A 24,136-nucleotide genomic window follows, 5' to 3' on the forward strand; every position below is an offset into this window, starting at 1 on the left:
CTTGCCACTTTCTGACCTTTTGGATTTCCATCTATTTTATGACAGTTTGATTTCATTTAATGTGTCTTTGTCTTTTTATTGCTTTATTGCTTTTTTTATATAGTTTTTAAAACTATTTTTACTATGAAGCAATTTGTGACTGCTGTATAAGAAAGATGCTAGATAAATAAAATGGACTCTATTTTTTCCAAGCAGTCTTACTCTTTCTGAGAACAAAGTAGGTTTGTGCTTTGCTGTGGAATCTGGAGCTCTCACTTCAGTGGCCATTGCTCATGATGTTCAAAGGCCTGGCTGATTATCCTTGTTCATTGATGCTCAAATGATCTCTTTCTGAACATCTAATTTATTTTTTTCCTCCCCATCTCACTAATTGCTTCATGAAGAATCATCGGCCATGGTGCAAATAGGACTCCACCTCCTGCCACTGGTCCTTTGGCTTGGCACAGAGGAAAAGCTCCAAGTTCAAGGCCACAGAACAAAACCAGCTCAAGCACCTTTGATCCCTCATCTGCCTTTTGTTATAGTCTGGAACGCTCCTACCGAGTCATGTCGCCTTCGATTTAAGGTGGATCTAGACCTCAGCATTTTTGACATTGTAGCAAACCTTAATGAGACATTAAGTGGACCGAATGTCACAATATTCTACCATGGTCATCTGGGATACTACCCATACTACTCCAGCTCAGGTGTTGCTATCAATGGTGGCCTGCCACAGAACCAGAGCATTTCCAAACATCTGAACAAGGCCCGAGTAGACATCGACAAGCTAATACCACACAAGGATTTTCGAGGCCTAGGTGTCATTGACTGGGAGAACTGGAGGCCTCAGTGGGTACGAAATTGGGGTTCCAAAGACATCTACCGTAAAAAGTCCAAGGAACAGATCCACAAGCTCCACCCACACTGGCCAGAAAGCAAAGTCGAAAAAGAAGCAAAGGATCGTTTTGAAAAGTCAGGGCAAGCTTTCATGAATCTCACTTTGGCACTGGCTGAAGCGCGGAGACCAGACGGTCTGTGGGGGTTCTATCTTTTCCCCGACTGTTACAACTATGGCTACAAACAACACCCACAATGCTATACTGGTGAATGTCCCAATGTTGAACATGTACGCAATGACCATTTAATGTGGCTCTGGAAAAAAAGCACAGCCCTCTACCCATCCATCTACCTGGACTTTGAGCTGAAATCTTCCTCAAACACCATCAAGTTTGTTCACTATCGAGTGAAAGAAGCCATGAGGATTGCAACCATTGCACGTACAGACTACACATTGCCTGTCTTTGTCTACTCCAGACCTTTTTATGCCTACACCTTTGTTGTGCTTTCAGAGGTATGTTTTCAGTATTTCAATATAAAATTTAATTATACTGCATCACAATTTTAAAGTTTCTTTGTGCAATTTCAACAGATAAACTCAAACTACAAGCTGTTAAAATAGGGATTCAAGCCCACTTTAGCAAATTTGGACTTGCATTCATCTCCTGTGCCCTGCCGATTTGCCAAATATTATCTGAATCAACAGTTGAAGGAAAATGGTGTTTCTAGGCTTTGAAAATTTTGTGAAAGCACATTTTGAGTAATTTATTTAAGTTTTATGTACAATTACTTTCTACTGTTATGTAGAGTGACAAAATGTCCTCTTTTCCAGTGGTGGAGAAAGTACTCAAAAATTGTACTTAAGTACAGTAACAAAGTACTTGTACTTCGTTACTTCCCTCCACTGCTCTTTTCCCCTGACATGTCCACTTTTGAAGTTCTGTCGGGAGGTTTCTTTGATGACTTTCAGGTATTCATTGTTTTCCAATGAATACTTATATTGACTGGTGAGATTCATGGAGTATAAGAGCCCCTCTTTTATTTGATGTCTTCCCGGAGCTACCCAGCAAATCCTGCTGAAGTACAATGACAGGGTGGGAGGCGTGCCGAGCAGAAATGCATGCATACAGAACAAAGTGGGCAGTGCTCCGGTGGAGCTTTATGAATGAACAATAGTTTATCTATTAAATTGACTGAGGAGAACAAAGACATGAACTAAACCCTGTAGACAGCAATAAATAATATAGAAATGTTCTTAAAGTGTCTTTGTGAGACTGCTGGTATTGATTTTTACTATTACATTGAATACAATTTCAGAATTTTAGGTAAGTTTTTGTCTAGTTTGCCTAAAAAGTGAACTATTATTTTTACAGGTTAATTTTCTAAGCTATAGAAGAATATTAGGGATGCACTGATGTGGAAAATTTAGGCCAATATTAATAGCTGATATTAATCCTGATGTTTGGCAGTATTAACTGATATCATGTATATTATACATATTTTTCTACACTTTTGTCACTTCAAAGTAACCACACTACCTACATTGCTTCTCTGCTTCAGTTAAACAACCCATAAACTTGTACTGCATCAATAAAATTGTCACAAGACTGAACAAATACTACATGACCAACTCCTTCCTGTGTCCCTCCAAAACACAAAAGACAACAAGATGAAAATAAACAAAGGTTTTTCAAATCAACCAAGTTTTACTTATTGGACCAATACCAGCATTGACGTAGCAGTTCATAGCTGGTGAGGCACTGACTTAATCATAATTAGATTGACAGATATAGAACCCCTGCTTGTTATTGTTTACATATGGAGATTTTACGAAATTTTTGCCCTCCAGCACAATGCTGGAGGGCAAAAAGATAATTCTTTAATATGCCATCCACAGCTGTGCTGCATAGAATAATTCCATTAACTCAATGAAACTTGGAAATGAACAGTGATGGCATAGTTACTTTGAAAAAGTAACTTTAATTGGATTACTGATTACTCCTTGAAAGAGTAACTTAGATTACTTGATTGGTAAAGTAACTAAGTTACATTAAAAGTAACTTTTTTAGTTACTTTCAGCAGCTGCTAACAACAACGCTCCACCACCTGTGACAATGACATTGATCTTTGCCAAAACTTAATTGAGAGTTATTTTATAATGGTAACATCAACAATGTTTCTCCACTTATATGGTTGAACTGAAGGGGAGATTGTTTAATGGTTACAACAGTACAAAAAAACTTCAGTAATTTGTGTGTGTTCCAGTATTGTCTGTAGGATTTTAGGCCCCTCTCTTCCCCCCGCCCCAGCCTCCAGGTTCTGTCTTACGGCTCTGCGTTTGGTGTCACAGCGCACAGAGCTCCTCCTGCAGCTCCACAACTCTGATGTCCTTCTGCACAGATTTGTGACACTTATCTTAATATTAATAATTATAATGATGTTTAGTTATGCAACTCTACGGACTCATTCATTCATGGCTGTTTAAACGTTTATTGAGCTGTTCATATTAGCAGTGTTGTGTTCAAGACCACCTAACCCGAGACCAAGACCAGAGTGTATCGAGACTGAGACAAGACCAAGACTTTTAGGGTCCGAGACCGAGTCATGACCAAGACCAGCGGTCTTGGTCAAGCCAGGTAGTCTGACACCATGGCAGACATTACAGCTGCCACTTTGAACAAAAACAATCAAAGAGTGCATGCTCTGCGTGCTCTTTCATTCTTGTGTTTTAGTTATTTGTTCATTTAAATATCAACGTACATAATTAAATAAAATAATGATGCAGTGTACACAGAGCATTACAAGAACAAAGAACGGGTGTTCTGTCAGGTCAGATCGTCATACGCTTAGCACAAACTCACGGTGTTCTGTCAGATCAGCATACGTTGTCAGATAGTCGTAGGCTTAGCTCAGACATTCATATGCTGTCATTACCATATGATTTTATTTAATCAGCAACATAGAATAATGACGTAGATCATCATACACTTGGTTATTAACAGTTATTAGCAGTTGTATGGCATCCAGCTGCAGCCAGACCTGCTTTCATTACACTTTGAAACCATGACAACACATGTATATCTATCTAGTTATCATATTATGTCATATTATAAACGATTTAATTACTTATTTTCGTCATAACTTGTTGCGTATACTGACAACTCCACTGACGGTCGGACTTAATGCGCATGCGCTGGCATGGTACTCACTGCATGTATGCTATTCTGACAGCGTATGGCTATCTGATAGAACAACGGCTCTCAGTGACACTCCAGTCCTATCTAATAAGTAAAGAGACGAGCAGATGAATCGTACTGTTCCTGAATGTCACCTCACTATATTGCAGACTTTTGGACACAACGCCGTTGTCCCACATATGCGACAAGTCAGTCAACACCTCCGCACAATAATTCAGGCAGTGAGTGACTTTTTTTCATCACAATGCTTACGTGTCTCTGTACAGCTAGCTTTACTAACATCACGTTAACGGAGCTTACCTTCTTTGAGCTACTTTTCTAAGTGATGAAAAAAGTTAGACGTTGTTCCCACCGTCTCTGAAAGCGAAGCGCTGCTGAGTTAGCTGTGGCCATCGGATTTCTTACTATTTATGCAGCGCTATTATATTACTGATGATTAGACAAACATTTTCTGCTGCTGAGAGGATACCACTGCACATGTGCTGGAGCACCATGCGCGAGTGAAAGGTGGGGAGGGGAGAGGGAGGGGGGAGTAACAGAAACACGTAGTTGCTTGGATTTTAATCGGTGCGTTTTGCATCCACCGAAAACAAAGATGTTAATAAATAAACTGGACAGTATGCTGCACGTTTAGTGGTATTTTCACAGTTGCGGTCTCGACTGGTCTTGAAATAAAATGCAGAGTCCTCAGAGCCTGAGACTGAGATGAGACCGAGACCATCAAAAAATGGTCTTAAGACCGGTCTTGAGACCAAGACCAATTTCGAGTACCACAACACTGCATATTAGTCTCGATGTTTGCCGTTTTCTGGAGTGCAACGTGAAGCTCGACGTCATTCAGAGGTTATATATTAACTTGACATTAACAAAGACACAGTGGGACGGATCATCCGGGAAATGATGGACAATTAGAGTCTGACTAAACCTAACTGGATGTCAGACAAATTCTGGGGTTTATGCCTGCTTATTTCCAAGCCCAAAAACCGCAACTCATTACATCTGCAAGCAACTTTAGAAAAAAAAAAAAACAAGCTCAAAGATGCTTATAATAATCGGACAGAAACTCTAAATAGTTCCAACAAAATGCGCATCTCCCTCTTCCCTCTATTGTTTCTGTTTCTGTCGCTGCTGATAAGTGTCGCAGAAACAGTGGTCACTCCCCAAGACGTGTAGAGGAAATAAAATTAAATTACAAAAGAAAATAGTAACGCAAAGTGATTTCGATAAGTAACTGTAGCCTGACTACTGGATTTGAAATAGAAACGCGTTATTGACATCACTGGAAATGAAGATATTATTAGATTGGTGCTGTGGTCCACAGCAAACAGAAAAACCAAAGTACAACTCAAAACCACTTCTTACTCGCTCTCTGTATCGCAACACACATACTTGTTGCCATAACAACTTTATATTTCAGGATTCGACACTCAAATATTTCCCACATAAAGAACAGAACATTCCCTCTGTTGCAGTAGTATGTTAATGTTTTTGCGATTATTATTAAGTGATTGCTGTGGTAAATTATAGCTACCGCTGCTATTAGCTAACAGTTGCTTGCAGGTTATGTTTCTTTTCTGCATTCCTTACACATGCAAACTGTAGCCCACAAAACGCAAATTTCATCAAAAAACTAAACAAAAAATGTTATTGCTGTCTTACCGGTAGGCTACTCTTTAATAAAGCTAATTTATTTTTAGACTTGCTTTGGCTAGCTCCTATGCTGTAAGAGGACATAGTGACCACTTCTAACTAACTGACACATCATTATATTACCTCCATTGATGCATATCTGTTGTTTTTCTGCCATTCATTTTTTGTCATCTGTTTTTTCTCTTTATCCTACTTAGTTGTGGCAAATGGCTTCTCACATTAAGCCTGATTCTGCTGCAGGTTTCTTCCTGTTAAAGATACAACTAACTCATAACTCATCTGTTTAGCTATGTTTCTATCCTAGACGAAACCACTATTGCTGCCATAAACTATTTTTTTCTCTTATTTTTTCCAACATAGAAAGTACTCCTGGACCAGTGAATCTCTGTTTTTGTGTCTGTTCTAACTTCTCAAGTCCCCAGTAAATGTTGGCAGGTGGTTTCTCGCATTGAGCCTGATTCTGCTGCAGGTTTTTTCCTGCTAAAGATGCAGTGTGTAACTTTTATGAAAAATGTTTCAGAATGCAATATGTAAACAAAACATTTTTGACAGAAGTCACATACTGCCAACTTAAAGGCAAACTTTTCTTTCTACTGTTACAGGTTGCATGCTCAGTATGACGAGTTGCTGCAAAGTTCATCTTTTCATTTGCAAAAAACTCAACTTTACACTGTCCTTCCATGTTCATTCAGGAGTAATTGCAGTAGAACCAGATATTAATGCAATTTGATGTAGCTTCTTAGATAAAGAACCTTTTTGTCCATGTAAATATTAACTAAACTCGACTGAAAGTTTTCATTTTGTTAAAGAGTGACTTAGTTCATACTATCGGGGAGAGTGCTGCTTTGGGAGCATCAGGTGTTGTCCTTTGGGGATCATCAGAATATTCTCAGTCAAAGGTAAATGATAAAAGCAAAGCAAACTGTAAGCAATTTAAAATAGTCTTCTATAATACAAAAATTGTTTGAAGTTATCACTATCCTTTAATTCTTTATCTTTTGCTGATTTTGCATGGAAGGAGATAAGTTCTTATTTTAGACCATTGACAATGTCTCGTTCTATTCTTCTTCTAGAGAAACTGCCTTACTGTAAAGAAGTACATTGACGGACCGTTAGGACATTATGTCATAAATGTCACCGCAGCAGCTAAATTATGCAGCAAAGCACTTTGCAAGAAGAATGGAAGATGTGTCCGCAAGAGCCTGGACTCACGTTACTATCTCCACCTCAACCCACGCTACTTTCACATCCACCATAACCCAGCCCCTGGTCGCCCTCGCTTTGAGGTCAGGGGTCACCTCAACAGCCATGACATCCTGGACATGAGGCACAAGTTCACCTGCCAGTGCTACCAGGGCTGGACTGGTGTTTACTGTGAGATCCCACAGACACAGACACCACCTCTATCCCCTCCTGTCCCTTGGGGCAAAAGCCTGGTGGCATACATTATGCTCCTCCTTTCTGTCCACTTCCCTTGTTTGTGCATTATCATGTTCTTGGGTCTCTGTCTGGTCATAAAAGGTCTTATTCTGTAGACATAAAAAATATAACTTCATGGTATTTTCAGTGTTCATTTTAAACTAGTTAAGCTTGAGAGCAGCCCTCAGCAACCCTGGATACATTAACAGTCCAATGACAATAATTCCAGATTTGATTTTTGAATTGTATGTCTGTTCCTATCATTGTACTGCTGCTGATTACAAGGTTTCAATGCGTTGATTGGTTTTTGGATATGGACAATTCCAAGTTAGGACAATTCCAAGGGCCCTGGACAGACAGGGGCCCCCCACAAAATAGTTGTTTTTTTTGTTCACAGAAATAGAAAAAATTTGGGGCCCTGTTGATTACAAAATTCATCATGTTCCGTTTTAAAAAATTGTTTTTAACAGTAAAAATTACATGTTACCCCTCCTAGACTAAAAAACATAAATCTATATTTGCACTGAATTCTTCCCTGGATTTGCATGAAATAGTTTGTTCCTGCTTGACACGCTTGAAGGTGACGGTGGTTAGCAGCTCTAACCTCTATACCAGCATAACCTTTAACCCCTGTCCCAGTAAAAAAGGTGAGCAACGTTGTTCAATGACAAGCTAGTTAGCATCATTCCAGTGAGTCTATAGGGATTTCTCTGTGTCTTTGCTCTCTTTGCATTCACATAACAATATATTTATTACTGACAGAAATTCAAACGATCTTTATATAATGACAATGAAAAACAGCCTCCTGTCTGGACTGGAAGCAATCCAAACAGTTTTACCTTAACTTGCATTGAAATTACAGTTATATGTTGCCATGTCCCTATTGACTCTTAGCCAATAGAATGGGACTCTCCTATGTGACACTGTGTGGAATCTTAATGAGACGACTGTTTGTGATTTGCCAGTAGATTGTAAACCAGCCCCTCATGTGAGAAAGGGAGTAACTTTGTGCCACTTTTTTATATGTTGTGAAACCCTGTAAATAAATGAGAAATTGTGCCTTTAGGCACTATTGTGTGATTTCATCTTTCATGAAACAGTCATTGACTGTGAGGCAGCTAATTTGAGATTAGCTCTGGATTTGGGACCAAAGTTTGAAAACAGTGAATCAGCTTCAGGCTGAGATTGGGACTAGACTGGATTTCAATATTGCATTATGAAATATTTACTGCAAACTGCAACCCTGTTACTCAACATGATAATTTTCAAAATTTGGAAAAAAAACTTAACAGAATCTGTTTTCTCTTTTACTGAGCAAATCAGTAAGTAGTGTATGTCTTATTTTGTTATTGTAACGTGTAAGTTAAGCAACATGTATAAAATAATAATGCTGTAGAAAGAAGTCAAACTGTTTATCTACATACCATGTGATCTAATTTGGACAGCAGGATGCTTTCTAAACAAACAGGAGAAACTCAGACTCTGTGCATTTTTCAAATAAATTGATTAATTAGTTAACTTTTTGTTTTGGTACTAATGTGAAATATAAAACACAGCCACTTAGTTGAGGCCTAGTCTCTGGAGCAGGATTTGTGGTTTATGAAGCTAACTTCAGGTTCAGTTTAGAAATTTTAGTATTACAGCTCTGCTTCATGTCATACTTGGATCTGTCACTAATGTAACATAGTATGATGCTGTGATAGTGTCGCTTCTACACCAGTCAGAGCAAATGAAAATAATGAAAAGAATGGCAGTGCGTGAACACACTTCTTGGTTCTTTTTTTTCCTCCTCAGACTCGCATGTTGAGGTCAGTTTTCTGATCTCAGCAGAACTGATTCTTGGGTTCCTAAAACTAAGGTTAATGAGTAAAAATTGTTCTAAAAGTTGAAGATTAGAATCTAACATTTTTATAGTACTATCTAGTCTAGAGGACACCAAAGCAATTTACACTACAGTCACATATTGACTTACGTATTAGAAAATGTAGTTTTCTGGTATTCACACAGGTCATCCTACTTTCACAACTCACTTCACGACCAAATGGTCAAGCTTGATAACAAATGGTCTAATGCAGTGTTTCTCCACCCTGGTCCTCACCGCCCCCCTGTTCTGTATGTTTTAGATGTGCCTCTATTCCAGAACAGCTGATTCAAATGATTGCAGGACCACCAAGTGCTGCAGGATACAATGCAGGTGTGTAGCAAAAGGGAAATGCCTAAAACATGCAGGACAGGGGGGCGGTGAGGACCAGGGTTGAGAAACACTGATCTAATGACAAAAATGTACTCACTAGCATGCAGTCAGCTCTACAGAGCTCTACTAATGAGCTGATATTGGAGCTAGGTGTGCTGAAGCAGAGACATCTAAAGGTTACAAGATTCTGTTCCTCAAGGAATGCAGTTTGAGAACACTGCTTTAACCAAGACAAATGAAAAATCCTACCACCATTAAATTCAGATGCTACTCCAATTTTCTTTACATTTTTTGATTAAGGAAGTTATGCTGAGTTTCTTCTTCAGAGGTTTACATGTCTTTTCCTTCAATAGTTCTTGATACAGCACCCCCACAGGTGAAGATCAGAACAGGTTGCTCAAAGGGTTTGCTTTGTTTGACTCAGTGCAGTGAGAAGGTATGGAGCCCCTTAGGTGACATAAGGAAAAAAAAATATTTTGCGTTACCTCACAATATGCTGCTTACTGAATATTTGCTGGTCTATTATGAATGCAGTCACAAATGTCCATTTCAAATTTCAAATACATATACATTTAAAGAGCCTTGGTGAAAACATGTTTATTATTCACTCTATGGTGCAAAAAACTGATCAAAAATCGATTTATTCACTGCATCTTTATGTCTGTTTGTGTAAAGTTGAGTTGGATCTGCACATGAAAATGTCCCTTTAAGCCAGGGGTCACCAACCTTTCTGAGACTGGGAGCTACTTCACAGGTACAGAGTAACACGAAGGGCTACTTGTTTGATACAGACCTAAATTTTCTTGGCTCAGCCTTTACAACAATAGTACATATATGTATATATGATTACATGCGGTCTAATCATATTAATGTTGGGGACTACTGACAGTAGTTATCAGTAATGATTTACCATGGCAGATATGGTTAATTGCTATTATGTGATCAGAAGTTCTTAGTTCAGAATTTTAAGTTTGATTCCCTTTTGGAGCTTTTCTGTGTGATTCTAAGTTGCCCACAAGTGACTGATGGTATGGATTGTTGCAGCAGCTGCAGCAGCTGTACAGCTACGCACTGTGAGATTTTCCTTTAAATAAAAAATAAAAGTTATTGTATTTTTTATTATCCAATTATTTATTATCCTATCTCAGTTGAATGTCCGCCAAAAGTCCGTTGACAACGTTCAGCGAACATTCGCATTTTATTCAAAAATAAAAAGCTACATATGGTTCTGCTATGTCTGGGGAAATGCTAATACAGCAGCAATTTCATTGGAATGTAAGGCTTTCATTTGGAACAGTTGTCTTCCATTTCCCAGGGATATTAATCCAATGTTGTAACAAATTGTAGAAGAAGAAAAGCCAAGCTGGGCCACACTTACTGTTTTCACAGTAAGTTGTTTCTAGAGAGAAATTAGATCGGTCATCGTGCAGAGAGAAAGCGCACAGGTCGGAGTGAAAAGGAGATAATTAAGGAGTAGTTCAAATTAAGGTGTAGACAATCAGTTAGTTGAGTGTTTTGATGTATAAATATATGTTTAGTTTTCCTGCGGAACGTGTAGTTCGCTATTGGGTGTGACGGTTGTGTTTTGCCACTAGTTGGTGCTAATATTCTTTACGTCAACAGTTGAAATACATTGTATTTTATTTTATTTCATGATACAGAAATGTTAGAGTTTAATAAATACATGTATTGTGAAACATAATTATAGCACGTAAGGCAAAGGAGTCATATGTTAATAAGGAAAAGGTTAGAACAACACTGTTTGAGTTACTAATGGTATTTTATTTGTATATTTGTATATTTTGTAGCTTTTACAATGTGTTCACATACAAAGGCGTTCAATAAAGGATTGTGAACCATCAGTTTGAGAGGCCATCCTTTCCACCTGGACGCTACATTGTGTATTTTGCTTTTATTAATAAATGATCACTGTGGAAGATTAGCCACGCTAACACAGGGTGGCTGATTAGCTCATTTAAACACCTGCTTTACTGATGATCTGTCAGTTTGTGTGTAGGTCGCCTTTTTTATTTTTAAGCTGAACCAAAACACACCTTATTCCACAACACATCTATTTAAATTAGTCAAAGTCAAGCATAACTGACCTACTTCCCTCTCCCTCCCTATTTTGTTTCTTAGTTAAAACTTATTTCTCACCATGTTATCTAGTCATAGTGCAGACAGTTCATAGCAAAACACTGCATCACTTTTTATATGAGCTTACATTTAAATCAAGCAGAGAAATGGGGGCAGGAACTTGCGTGGGTGACATCAAGCTGCAAGGAGTCTAGTTTAAAATAACATTGGAGCTCCTTTAAGAATATCGTGATATATATCGTGTATCGTGGTATAGCAAAAATATATGAGGATATTAGATTTTCCTCATATCCCCCAGCCCTAGCCTGTGCTTGTATAGTTCTTTATCAAGTCCAAATGACCTGAAAGTGCTTTTCAACACATTTAGTCATTTACCCATTCACACACACATTTACACACTGATGGCAGTACGCTACTATATTGTAGTCACAGCTTCCCTGGCACAGTTTGATAGAAACAAGGCAGTCATACACTGGCACCACTAGGTCCTCTGACTACCACCAGCAGTCATGGCGAGTGAATTGTCCTCTTAATCAAGGCCACAACGACTGACACAGACAAAGTGGGGGTTCCAGCAGACAGCACACCAGTTACAAGATAAACTCCTACCTCCTAAGCTACAGTCATCCTATTCACAAGTGCTCTCTGGGAATCTTCATCATTTCTTCAACTTTATCCTGACCCAAGAGAAGGTTCTATTTTTGTGGAAGACATCCTGCCTAGTTCCAGAACTGAAGAAAACTCACTCATCAGTCATCAATGACTGATGAGTGACAACCCTGTTGCCCTGACAACCCACATCGTGAAGGTCCTAGACCAGTGTTTCTCAACCTTTTTTGGGCCAGCGCCTCCTATCCATTATCCAGGCCCCTCACTGTCCCCCATCAAAGAATTTGTAGGCAACTTTGCACTGAATATTATTTTATTATTAATATTACTATCACTGTTGTTGTTTTGATTTTTATGGTTGTTTCTGGAGTTATCAAAAATAATTTCCCAGAGAACAAAAAAGGAATGTGAGTAGAAATTTTACAGAAAAATGCAATGAATGGACATTTAACTTAAAATCGGTAAGCCTATCAGCAGCCAATCAGAGTATATATTCTTGTTCTGTGCCATTTTCTGATGTTAATTGTTAAATCTTTCACAAAATGACCAGATAAAAGATGTACAACAATGCCAGTTTAAACTAAACTATTTGGAAATACACCTTATATTCTAGACCTTGGACCAGGGCCGTGCAGAGACCACTAAAGGGGCAGGCACTCAAAAAAAAAAAAGGGCACATCTAACCACATTTTAGGACAGAATATTAAAGCCACACAGTTTTCAGAGTTTAATAAAACAATTATAAATTACAAAATTTGGTAACACTTTATTTGAAGAGGGTTGAATAAGACTGTCATGACACTTTCATAAACATGACATAACACCTGTCATGAACATCAATAAGCCTTCATGAATATTTATGACTGTTGTCATAAAGCGTCATTCGGTAAATTATGACACTTTTAATACAAAGTTGACATTATTCAAAATGTCTTTATGACAACTTGACATTAACCAAGAAATCATTACTGATATAAATTTGTTATAAAAGTATTAATGATTGCACTTTAAAAATTAGGTAACTTTATGTTATTAAAGGTAAAGTTATAACAGTAATGATTTCTTGGTTAATGTCAAGTTGTCATAACAAAGACATTTTGAATAATGTCAACTTTGTATTAAAAGTGTCATTATTTATGAAGGCTTATTGATGTTCATGACAGGTGTTATGTCACCTGTCCATTCAGGAAAGCAGAGCTGCGTCAAACTTTAACTGGAACTGCAGAAAGAAGATTAAATAAATAAATAAATAAAAAATTTAGTTGTTAATGCATATCACCATGAGAAAAGCCTACTGAGTTTTGCTTAAAAAATATTTTTTATTAAAATCACAAATTTTAGTCTCATGAAGTGAAAAAATTATTTGCAAAACAAACTTATTTGCACATGTCACAAATCTTTTCTTGCTATTCTAAGTTTTGGTTTGTGACTCAAAGTTTTGCTTGTGATTCTCACATGACGTCGTGGGCGGGGCCTAAAATCACAACAAAAAATTTCTGATGTGTGCAAATAAAAGTTTATGTTTGGCAAATAACCTTTTAAGTTCAAGAGACAAAAATGAGTTATTTAATTAAAAAAAAGTTTTTTAAACAAGATGTTTTGTTTTTAAAAAATAAATCATTACAATTCCAAAGGTTTTATTAACAATTTTATTTTACTTAACTGAGGTCACTTTTTTTTTTCATTGAATAATTGGGGGAAAAAATAACTTTATACTCTGCGAACCAGACCTTAAACTTACTTAAAGTCTGGATTGAGTTTTTTCCCCTTCATTAATGACACTTTTATTACATACATTATATCTATCATGGTAATTCAGGGTGAGTTATTTTTAATTCTAAATTAATATCCTTGTTGGACTATTATTTAAGTGCTATTCTCTTTCAAGATACATTTACCTAACGCCAAAATAAATACAATGTACATTATGCAGCAAAGGAAATTAGACGATCTGACATTTCTCCATTATGGAGATGATCGGTTTTGGACGGGCGATGTGCCCCTATTGCATAAGCGACACTGAAGAATAACCGCTGCCATTAACGGGAAGAAGCTTTTCAGTTATCTAGCTTTGCTAGCAAAGTCGTTAGCTAGCAGCTAGCTAATAGCACAACAACAACAGCCTAATGTCTGTATGATAAAAACACTGAATCGATAGATGAGAACAGTTTCTCCTCACCTGGCTGTCTCCTCCCCTCAGTAGTTCTTCAGAGAAAGGCAGACGCAGAGGCCTGTCAGTGTCTGTTGTATTTCATTACCTCTCTGCTTAAACCGCTGAAGCAGAAACGATACGTTCAACGTTTTCCGTCATCTGACAAGTAGCAAGTCTACTCCACTTTATTCAGCAAAAACGTTTTTTTTTTAATTCACCAAAAACTGTTCTGTAATCTGGAACGTTCGCTACGTTGCGCTCCAGTTAGCCGCCTTATCTCACTGCGCGAGACGCAATTGCGTCATGTGTCACGGGCAAAAGGTCAAAGGTAACAAGGTGACCGGAGGGCTTATTATGTTATACAAAAAAATACCCAACAAAAAAAAACAAAACAATTACAAATAATTTTAGTACATGTTATTATGTGTCAGAAGAGGGCTTAGGACATAATACCAAAAAAAAAAAAAAGTTGACCAAAAGGGCACTTGGGGGCAAGGAGCAAAAAGGGCAGGTGCTCAAGCCCCCCCAGCTACCCCTCCCCCCCTGCACGTGCCTGCCTTGCACTGCAACATTAAAACATGGATAGAACTGCAACTACAGTACAAACCAAAAGTTTGGACACACCTCATTCAGTGAGTTTCCTTTATTTTCATGACTATTGACATTGTAGATTCACACTGAAGGCATCAAAACTATGAATTAACACATGTGGAAATATGTACTAAACAAAAAAGTGTAAAACAATTGAAAATACGCCTTATATTCTAGTTTCTTCAAAGTAGCAACCTTTTGCTGTGATTACTGCTTTGCACTCTCTCTGCATTCTCTCGATGAGTTTCAAGAGGTCGTCACCTGAAATGGTTTTCACTTCTCAGCTGTGCCCTGTCAGGTTAATAAGTCAGATTTTTTGCCTTATAAATGGGGTCGGGACCATCAGTTGTGTTGTGCAGAAGTCAGGTGGACACACAGCTGTTAGTCCTACTGAATAGTGTTAGAATTTGTATTATGGCAAGACAAAAGCAGCTAAGTAAAGAAAAACGAGTGGCCATCATTACTTTAAGAAATGAAGGTCAGTCAGTCCGAAAAATTGGGAAAACTTTTAAAGTGTCCTCAAGTGCAGTCGCAAAAAGCATCAAGCGCTACAAAGAAACTGGCTGACATGAGGACCGCCCCAGGAAAGGAAGACCAGGAGTCACCTCTGCTGCGGAGGATAAGTTCATCCGAGTCACCAGCCTCAGAAATCGTAGGTTAACAGCTGTTCAGATCAGAGACCAGGTCAATGCTCTAGCAATGTTCTAGCAGCGGACACATCTCTGCAACAACTGTTAAGAGGAGACTGTGTGAATCAGGCCTTCATGGTAGAATAGCTGCTAGGAAACCACTGCTAAGGACAGGCAACAAGCAGAAGAGACTTGTTTGGGCTAAAGAACACAAGGAATGGACATTAGACCAGTGGACATCTGTGCTTTGGTCTGATGAGTCCAAATTTGTGACTTTTGGTTCCAATCACCATGTCTTTGTGCGAAAAGGTGAACGGATGGACTCTACATGCCTGGTTCCCACCGTGAAGCATGGAGGAGGAGGTGTGATGGTGTGGGGGTGCTTTGCTGGTGACACTGTTGGGAATTTATTCAAAATTGAAGGCATACTGAACCAGCATGGCTACCACAGCATCTTGCAGCGGCATGCTATTCCATCCGATTTGCGTTTAGTTGGACCGTCATTTATTTTTCAACAGGACAATGACCCCAAACGCACCTCCAGGCTGTGTAAGGGCTATTTGACCAAGAAGGAGAGTGATGGGGTGCTGCGCCAGATGACCTGGCCTCCACAGTCACCTGACCTGAACCCAATCGAGATGGTTTGGGGTGAGCTGGACCGCAGAGTGAAGGCAAAAGGCTCAACGAGTGCTAAGCATCTCTGGGAACTCCTTCAAGACTGTTGGAAGACCATTTCAGGTGACGACCTCTTCAAGCTCATCAAGAGAATGCCAAGAGTGTGCGAAGCAGTAATCAAAGCAAAAGGTGGCTACTTTGAAGAACCTAGAATGTAAGGCGTATTTTCAGTTGTTTCACACATTTTTGTTAAGTATATAATTCCACATGTTGTGATTCATTTCATAGTTTTGATGCCTTCAGTGTGAATCTATAATTTTCATAGTCATGAAAATAAAGAAAACTCTGAATGAAAAGGTGTCCAAACTTTTGGTCTGTACTGAATATCAATCGTAACTCTTTTTCTCTTCAATGTTTCTGAGTTTCTGGTGGTGCAGCTCTGTGCTGCCTTCAGGAGAACGGGACATCAGAGTATCATTCATAAAATTTCACACACATGGCATTTATTGTGCAAACCAGAGCTTTAAGTGGAAAAACAAAAGTTCCAGGTCCTTTAAATGCCATAGAAATATGAGACAGGAACATGAATTATATCTTTATATAGACCTGTCTATTGGTTTATAGATTAATAGTTCGTTTCTCCGTTCTATCCCTGCCAGCATGCCTAGGTGGGCCCCATATGGGGGAAAGGAGGGCTGACATATGGGTCCCATGTGGGTTTGTCCGTGGGTTCCACGGTGGCCCCACATGGGTTTGCTCATTTAGGGCCCATGTAGGGCCTACGTGGGCCCTACATGGTCAAACCCACATGGGGCCCACCTGGCATGCTGGCAGGGATGTCACGGTTCTCCTGTTTCAGTTTTCCGCGACGTGCGCGTCGTCTCTTTTTTTTTTTACCCCGTATGAAGCGGAGCAGTCGGGAAGCGCGTATCGATGGAGAGAAGCAGACTGACGTAATGTTAGGATTTGAGTTTTCTGTGTTTTTGGGTTTTTTTTGTTTTTATTGTGATCCTGTTCCCGGTGAGTCTCTCTGTTGTCCTGTCTGCTCCCTAATTGTTTCCCAGGTGTGTCTAGTTCCCCTAATTACTCCCTGTTTATTTAAGTCCACCTGTTGTCTCTGTCTCTTGTCAGATCCTTGTCGATTGTAAGTTGTCTGGTGTTAGTCTGGTCCTTCACAGTTTTACTGTCCAGTCCTGTGTCGGCATCAGCTCCCATATCAGTCTGCAGTCACACTGTTGCTACCGGTGTTTTTGAGCTAGCCTTTTCTCTGCCTTGCTGCCTATTCCCTGGACTGTTCAGAGCTCATTTTTTCATCATCAAACCTCATTTTTTCACCTCTTCCTGGATCTCCCTGCGTTCATTCTCACCACCACAAACCACCAAATCATGACACGTAAACCTTTTAGCTCCAGTATTCTGATGATTAAAATTGAAAAGTGCTGTGGTTCCGTTGTTCTATCACCCCCGTTTCATACCGGACCACTTACAGCTCCGGTGTTAACGCTATGAAATGAACGCTCTCTGTCGTGGTGTCACCATGGAGGGATTTCTTTATTTAAATGGGTTCATTTTTCAGAGGGACACACAGTGAGGGTATCATGATTTTAGTAATTACATGTTTATAAGAGCGATTTTCTGTTGTCCTTCCATGGAAGCGGGCAGCATCCAGACGGAAATAACACTTTTTAATATAAATTGCTTTTTTGACATGATCACAGAACTGACAAAATATATATACAAAAATCCTCAAAACATAAAATATTTGAAAATCAGACACCAGACAAAGTGAATCACAGCACCGTCATCAGCCAGTGAGACGCTGAACTGATGTGGTGAAGCTACTAGTAGCAGGAGAAGCTAACAGAAACACTGAAGAGAAGTAGAGCTGCCATCGATACAGTTGCAGCCAAGCATGATTTAATGTTACACAATACAGTTTTAACAAGTTGCTTAAAGTCTAAACTTTCATTGTTGTGCATTTAAGGTGTAAAGTTTACCTTCGACCAAACCCCCCCTCAAAGGAATCCCAGCGCCCCCCTTTTGTAAAAATTTCTGCTAGCGCCCCCTGCCATCCTCTGAACACCCCTCGGGGGGCGGTACCGCCCCGTTGAGAAACGCTGTCCTGGAGAGACTCCTGTTGACCCACCAGAGTAAGCAAACAAGCACAGGATCCACGGAAGTTTGCTTATCGCCGTCTTATTAGACTTGAATATACCATCATACACCGGTTTCAATAAAACCCACTGTTATCTGGACAAAGCATAGGGTCATGTCCTTTGTGTTCTCCAGTGTTCTTAATACAATTTAGCCAGAATTGCTCTGTGAGAAACTCCATCAGACACAGGTGGAGGCCTCAACAATCACCTGAATTTAAGACTACTTCACAATCAGTGAGACTGAAGGACTGTGTGTCTGACCAGGTGCAACACAGGGCACCTTTTCACTCTGTACACTTCAGATTTCCAGCACAAGTCTGACTTCTGTCATCTACAGAAATACTCAGATGACTGCAGTTGTCAGGTATATCAGAGGCTGAGTACAGAAAGCTGGTGGACCGCTTTGTGTCATGGTGTGGGAACAATCATCTCATCTAATGTGAACAAAGGAGATGACTGCAGATTTCAGGAAAAACAGGATTAGATCAAACCCTATTTCCATCATGGGAGAAGAAGTGGAGGAATAGAAATACCTCGGTGTTCACCTAGACAACTGACTGGACTGGAGACGCAACAGTGAAGCATCTATCAGAAGGGACAGAACAGACTGTACTTCTTGAGGAAGCTAAAATCCTTCAAGGGTTAGCAAGGTGCTGGAGATCTTCTATAAGTCTGTTGTTGAGAACGTCATCTGACCATCTGATCTGTTCTGCCATCATCTGTTGGGGCATATATATATATTGATAGACACAACAGATTCATGTTTCAATTTCATGTTTTGCCACTGTGCCTCATAAATGCTTAAAAACAAAAACGGCCTGGGGTGAAGGAAGAAATTTAATAAAAGAGGAAAGACTACCTCACCAGTTTGGCAGTATTTGGGAAAATGTCTGTGGATGCAGGTCAGCCGTGGAAACCCATGACAACAATTCTTCAGAATCCTGGGTGTTGTATTTTTTGGTGTTACTGGTTCACCACTAGGGGGCATCATCTGTCCTGGAGCGGCTGGTCTCTTCCGGAAGGTGGAGCTGAGCACGTGTTCATCTGCAGTCCTTTCTTTGACCCCGTTCTGTGACTTTTATGTGGCCTACTTTTGGTTGAGTATGCTTTTCTACTGAATAATAATGCAACTAAGAGCTGAATGTGGAATATTGAGTAGTTAGGAAAGTTAATATTTTTTGTTTTGTTGTTACAGGATGAGGTTCATTATTTGTACAATGCTGAAACATACAACAGTTTCTACAAGCCAGAGCAAAGGCGAGAATTTTTTTTGTCCACATTTAATAATGACCTCTAAAATACTCACATCTCTGCTCACAACCAAACAGCTAGAACTCTGGTCTAGTCCAAGTTTTCACGGCAAATCCAGATTTTCAGTGTGTGAAGAGGGAAAAATTGCAAGTAACTTACAGCATGTTTTGGTTTAATATGTATAAACTATGTAACTTATGTAACTTAAAAAAAAAAAAAAAAAAATATATATATATATATATATATATATATATATATATATATATATATATATAATTTTATTTTTTACATATTTCTTAAATCTGTCAACATGTAGAGACAGTACAATATCAGGCAGATAATATGTAAAAAAAAATTTAAAAAGCACCGCTGCCTTCTCCCAGTGCTAACTTGGGAAATTCACTGGGCTGTCTGAAACAACTAATCAGAACCATCAGGAGTGTTAGCGCTGTTAATCACCCTCAAGTGTGAGCTTCTCGCTGCATTCCTTAGTTCTCTATAACATATCGGTAACTTGTGTCAGATGTGGAGAAGGATGGGGCATATTTGGGTGGAAAGTGCACTGTCCCGTATTTCGCTGCCAGGAATACAGTTACCTATGATAGGCGCTTCAAAGCAGATTGGTTGCATGCTTGTTCATGACATGACCAAGGGTAAAAGTAGGCGGGTACGGTCGGGTACTGCGTACCCCTAAAAGATTTAGCGGAGGTACGCAGTACCAGCAAGAGAGGAGAGCGGCTGTCTGCTGTAAAGAATCAACGGGTTCACTGCGCAGCCGTGACTGATTAGTTTTTCAAGAACAATCTAAAACATGACTTAATCAGTTAATAACTTTTTCCCATTTCATATTGTTTCTGAACTCTTAGTGCTTTGCTAGAGCAGCGGTGCAATATGTCGATCGTGGAAGGTTTTGAGTCGATCTCAGCATTAGGAGACAAACTGAACGCCGCCAGGAGGCTGAGACCAGCACATCCTCTTCTGACTCATCAAAACGTTCATAACTTTATTAAAAAATGAAACAAAACGAACAAAAAAACTTCAACAAAACGTTTCAAATTAATGACCCAACAACAATCATCTCAGTAATTGTTTCAACAAGGTGTTGCGCAAATCTGTGCGTTTCGGTTCCATTACCAAAATAACTAGTAGAGCAGGAGTTAAAAATTAACTAATACTTTCCAAAGGTGCACGAGTTGCTGGTTCTGGTATCTTCCCAAATACCGATCTCTGATGACATTTGACATATGTACGCACATCTTTCTCCATGTCAGGTGTTAGGGTTCTTGCCGCTCCGCACCGCCCACGCGGCAAAATACGCGCGTGTTCGTTATGAGCACTGAGAAAGCACGCGCGCAACAAGCACGCGCTTGTCTGGGGAACTACGGACACCGTGAAAGCTCAAACAACATGTTTCGGCAAAGTTGTCACACTTTCTTCACGTTTTTGCTTGAAACTAATAGTAATAATATTAATAACAATAATAATAAATGCATATATATGTCACATTTATATAAAAACTGGGCAATTAATATATATATATATATATATATAAAATAAAAAAAATTCCCTTCTCACCCTCCGTGGGTGGTCTCTTTCATCCTCTGAGCTCGGGTCCTCTACCAGAGGCCTGGGAGCTTCAGGTTCTCCTCCAGTATCTTGGCTGTGCCTAGAACTGCACATTTCTGGACTGAGATGTCTGATGTTGTTCCTGGGATCTGTTTGAGCCACTGCTCCAGTTTGGGGGTGACTGCCCCAAGGGCCCTGATGACCACAGGCACCACTGTGGTCTTCACCTTCCAGGCCTTCTCCAGTTCCTCTCTGAGGCCCTGGTATTTCTCCAGTTTCTCCTTTTTCCTGATGTTGTGGTCACTTGTTATTGCTACATCCACCACAACGGCTTTCCTCTGTTCTTTATCCACCACCACAATGTCCGGTTGGTTCGCCATTACCATCTTGTCTGTCTGGATCTGGAAGTCCCACAGGATCTTAGCTCGGTCATTCTCCACCACCTTTGGGGGTGTTCCCCACTTTGACCTCGGGGCTTCCAGTCCATATTCTGCACAGATGTTCCTGTACACTATACCTGCCACTTGGTGATGTCGTTCCATGTACGCTTTCCCTGCCAGCATCTTGCACCCTGCTGTTATGTGCTGGACTGTCTCAGAGGCCTCCTTGCACAACCTACACCTTGGGTCTTGTCTGGTGTGGTAGATCTGAGCCTCTATTGCTCTGGTGTTTAGGGCCTGTTCCTGTACAGCCAGGATGAGGGCCTCTGTGCTGTCCTTGAGTCCAGCTTTCTCCAGCCATTGGTAGGATTTCCTGATATCAGCCACTTCAGTTATTTGTCGGTGGTACATCCCATGTAGGGGCTTGTCTTCCCATGATGGTTCCTCCAGCACCTCGTCCTCTGTTCCCCATTGTCTGAGACATTTGCTGAGCACATCGTCCGTTGAGGCTTTGTCCTTCATGTATTTATGGATCTTGGATGTTTCATCCTGGACAGTGGCTCTCACACTCACTAGTCCTCTGCCTCCTTCCTTACGGCTCGTGTACAGTCTCAGGGTGCTGGATTTGGGGTGGAACCCTCCATGCATGGTTAGTAGCTTCCGAGTCTTAACATCCGTGGCCTTCATCTCTTCCATTGGCCAGCTAATTATTCTGGCAGCGTATCTGATTACTGGTAAGGCATAGCTGTTTATTGCACGGATCTTGTTCTTGCCATTGAGCTGGCTTCTCAGGACTTGCCTTATTCGTTGGAGGTATTTGGCTGTGGCTCCTTTCCTTGTGACCTCATCGAGGTTGCCATTTGCTTGCTTGCTGACTGTATAGCTCAATAGGTAAGTCACCAGTCTTTCACCTGGGAGACCTGGGTTCGAATCCCGTCTGGGGCAAAAAGTTACAACAGTGAAATTGAGCTATCCAGTGTGGGTCCTTAGGCAAGACCCTTGGAGCTATATAGCCTACCTCATACCATGAGAGACATTGATATGCATATATATATTAATGCTCAATATTACCCATCAGATACCGTGGGTAATATTGAGCATTAAAATCCATTGCCCAGTTTTTATTTCATGTAGCACTATCTATCTATCTATCTATAAATGTGACATATATTTGTATTTATTATTATTATTAGTAGTAGTACTATTACTATTAGTTTCATGCAAAAACGTCTGAACGGGCAAACGACCCAAAAGTGTCCCGCATGCGCAGTAGAGGGCGCCATAACATCAGCGTTCTCAGTGTTCTGCCAACCGCCATAAAAAGAAGAAGTGCTCAGTGTTTGCGGAAGTAAACATGGAGGCTAACGGTGGAGCTTAGCTTACATATTTGAAGTTGTTATCCGGCTGGAGCAGCATATTAACAACTTAATCCTCATATAATCCGTCATGGTTGTTGTTTTTCTTCCCACTTTTGCGCGTATCAGGACGCAGAATTTGTTGAGTATCAGTGACGTTCAGTTTGGATTAATGCGATCTGGACGTTAGGTCGCATTTGAATTGGATACGTATCGGATATGGGTCGCATTCGAAAAGAATCCGACCTGTGCTGTTCACACTGCCATGAAAAGATCAGATACAGGTTCCATTATGTCAAAAAAAAATTGGAATTGGGTCACTTCAGGCTGCAGTGTGAACGCACCCAAAGGGCAACACCTTAATGATTGGGTCCTGCAGTTGGCTGTACTGCAGTTCCTGGACGGAAAACACAGGTAGTGTTTCCTGTCCACCTTGAAGCTGATGAGTATGTTGCTACAGAGCTCTGGATTCTGCGCCCTCAATCCAGTCACAGTGGGGAAGTCACAGTTTGGGAATCATGAAGAAACATTCCTATAATTTAAGTATGTAAAAGATGAGGAGACAGCGAAGAAGACGATGTCAGGAGGAGGAAGAGGATCACTGGGAGGTAATGATCACCTCATATGCACCTCACACTCTTTTGCTGTTTCTTAGCAAGTCCTCTTCTGTCTGGTTTTCTTACTGTAAACTTGACAGTGATGGGAAAATTAACTATATAAGTTAGCAATGAGATGCTTTAAAATCTCCTTCCAGATTTTTCTTTCTGCTTATTTTACACAACCACATATAAAGAATATATTGTCTTAAACCACATATTTTATATCAACTTAGGAAAATAACCTCCTGAGGTTCATTTTTCAGAGAGCACACAAACACTACACACCTGTAATTTAAAAACCTCAGGCTTCAGTTAGTTTATGTGCTCCAGCTAATAACCATAATCTGCTTTCGCCCAGTGTCAGCAGTCATGTGAAGGTTCAGTTTGTCAGCAATTCAAGTAGGCAGAGACTAAACATGAGCTTCCTTTTGAAACTGATAGTGTCAGAAAGTATTTTAAGTGTACAATACAATAAAACCTGTTGATCTTCAAGAGTTCAGCTTTGCTTCAAAGTCAGATTATGCTTAGAGGTTGACACCAGTCAACAGTTTAGCTGCAGAATATAATTCTTCAAGCTTATAATTCAGTCATAACATTTTATGAAAGTGTTAGTGTAACCCGGGTGTAAATTTTAACTTCCATTCCCTCATTCTCAGGTTTATCCACTCTCTATCCCCTTTGTATATCAAATCTCGCGATAGTTCTAATATATCAGTGATTCTCGCGAGACTACTAAACAGCCAATCGCTGTTCAGTATCAGGGTCACATGTGCTACCGCAGCCTATCTGTTAGGTATATTAGCACTGTATTGATAGTGACACAGTGTAGCATTATCTAAAATTACACCAGTCAAACACAA

The 24,136-nt window shown here is 39.9% G+C and overlaps 1 protein-coding gene across 1 annotated transcript; it reads left to right on the plus strand.

Annotated features, from left to right (window-relative positions):
- The first annotated feature begins 361 nt into the window (after positions 1 to 361).
- On the plus strand, positions 362 to 7,198 carry hyal6 (hyaluronoglucosaminidase 6). The gene is made up of 3 exons (XM_014978603.2): positions 362 to 1,330; positions 6,473 to 6,562; positions 6,737 to 7,198. The coding sequence occupies exons 1-3, from the start codon at positions 395 to 397 to the stop codon at positions 7,196 to 7,198; spliced, it is 1,488 nt and encodes a 495-aa protein (XP_014834089.2). The 5' UTR covers positions 362 to 394.
- The last annotated feature ends 16,938 nt before the right edge of the window (positions 7,199 to 24,136 follow it).

Source organism: Poecilia mexicana, unplaced genomic scaffold, assembly GCF_051168715.1.
Source record: "Poecilia mexicana isolate PSO_F unplaced genomic scaffold, ASM5116871v1 scaffold_6, whole genome shotgun sequence".
NCBI lineage: Eukaryota > Metazoa > Chordata > Actinopteri > Cyprinodontiformes > Poeciliidae > Poecilia > Poecilia mexicana.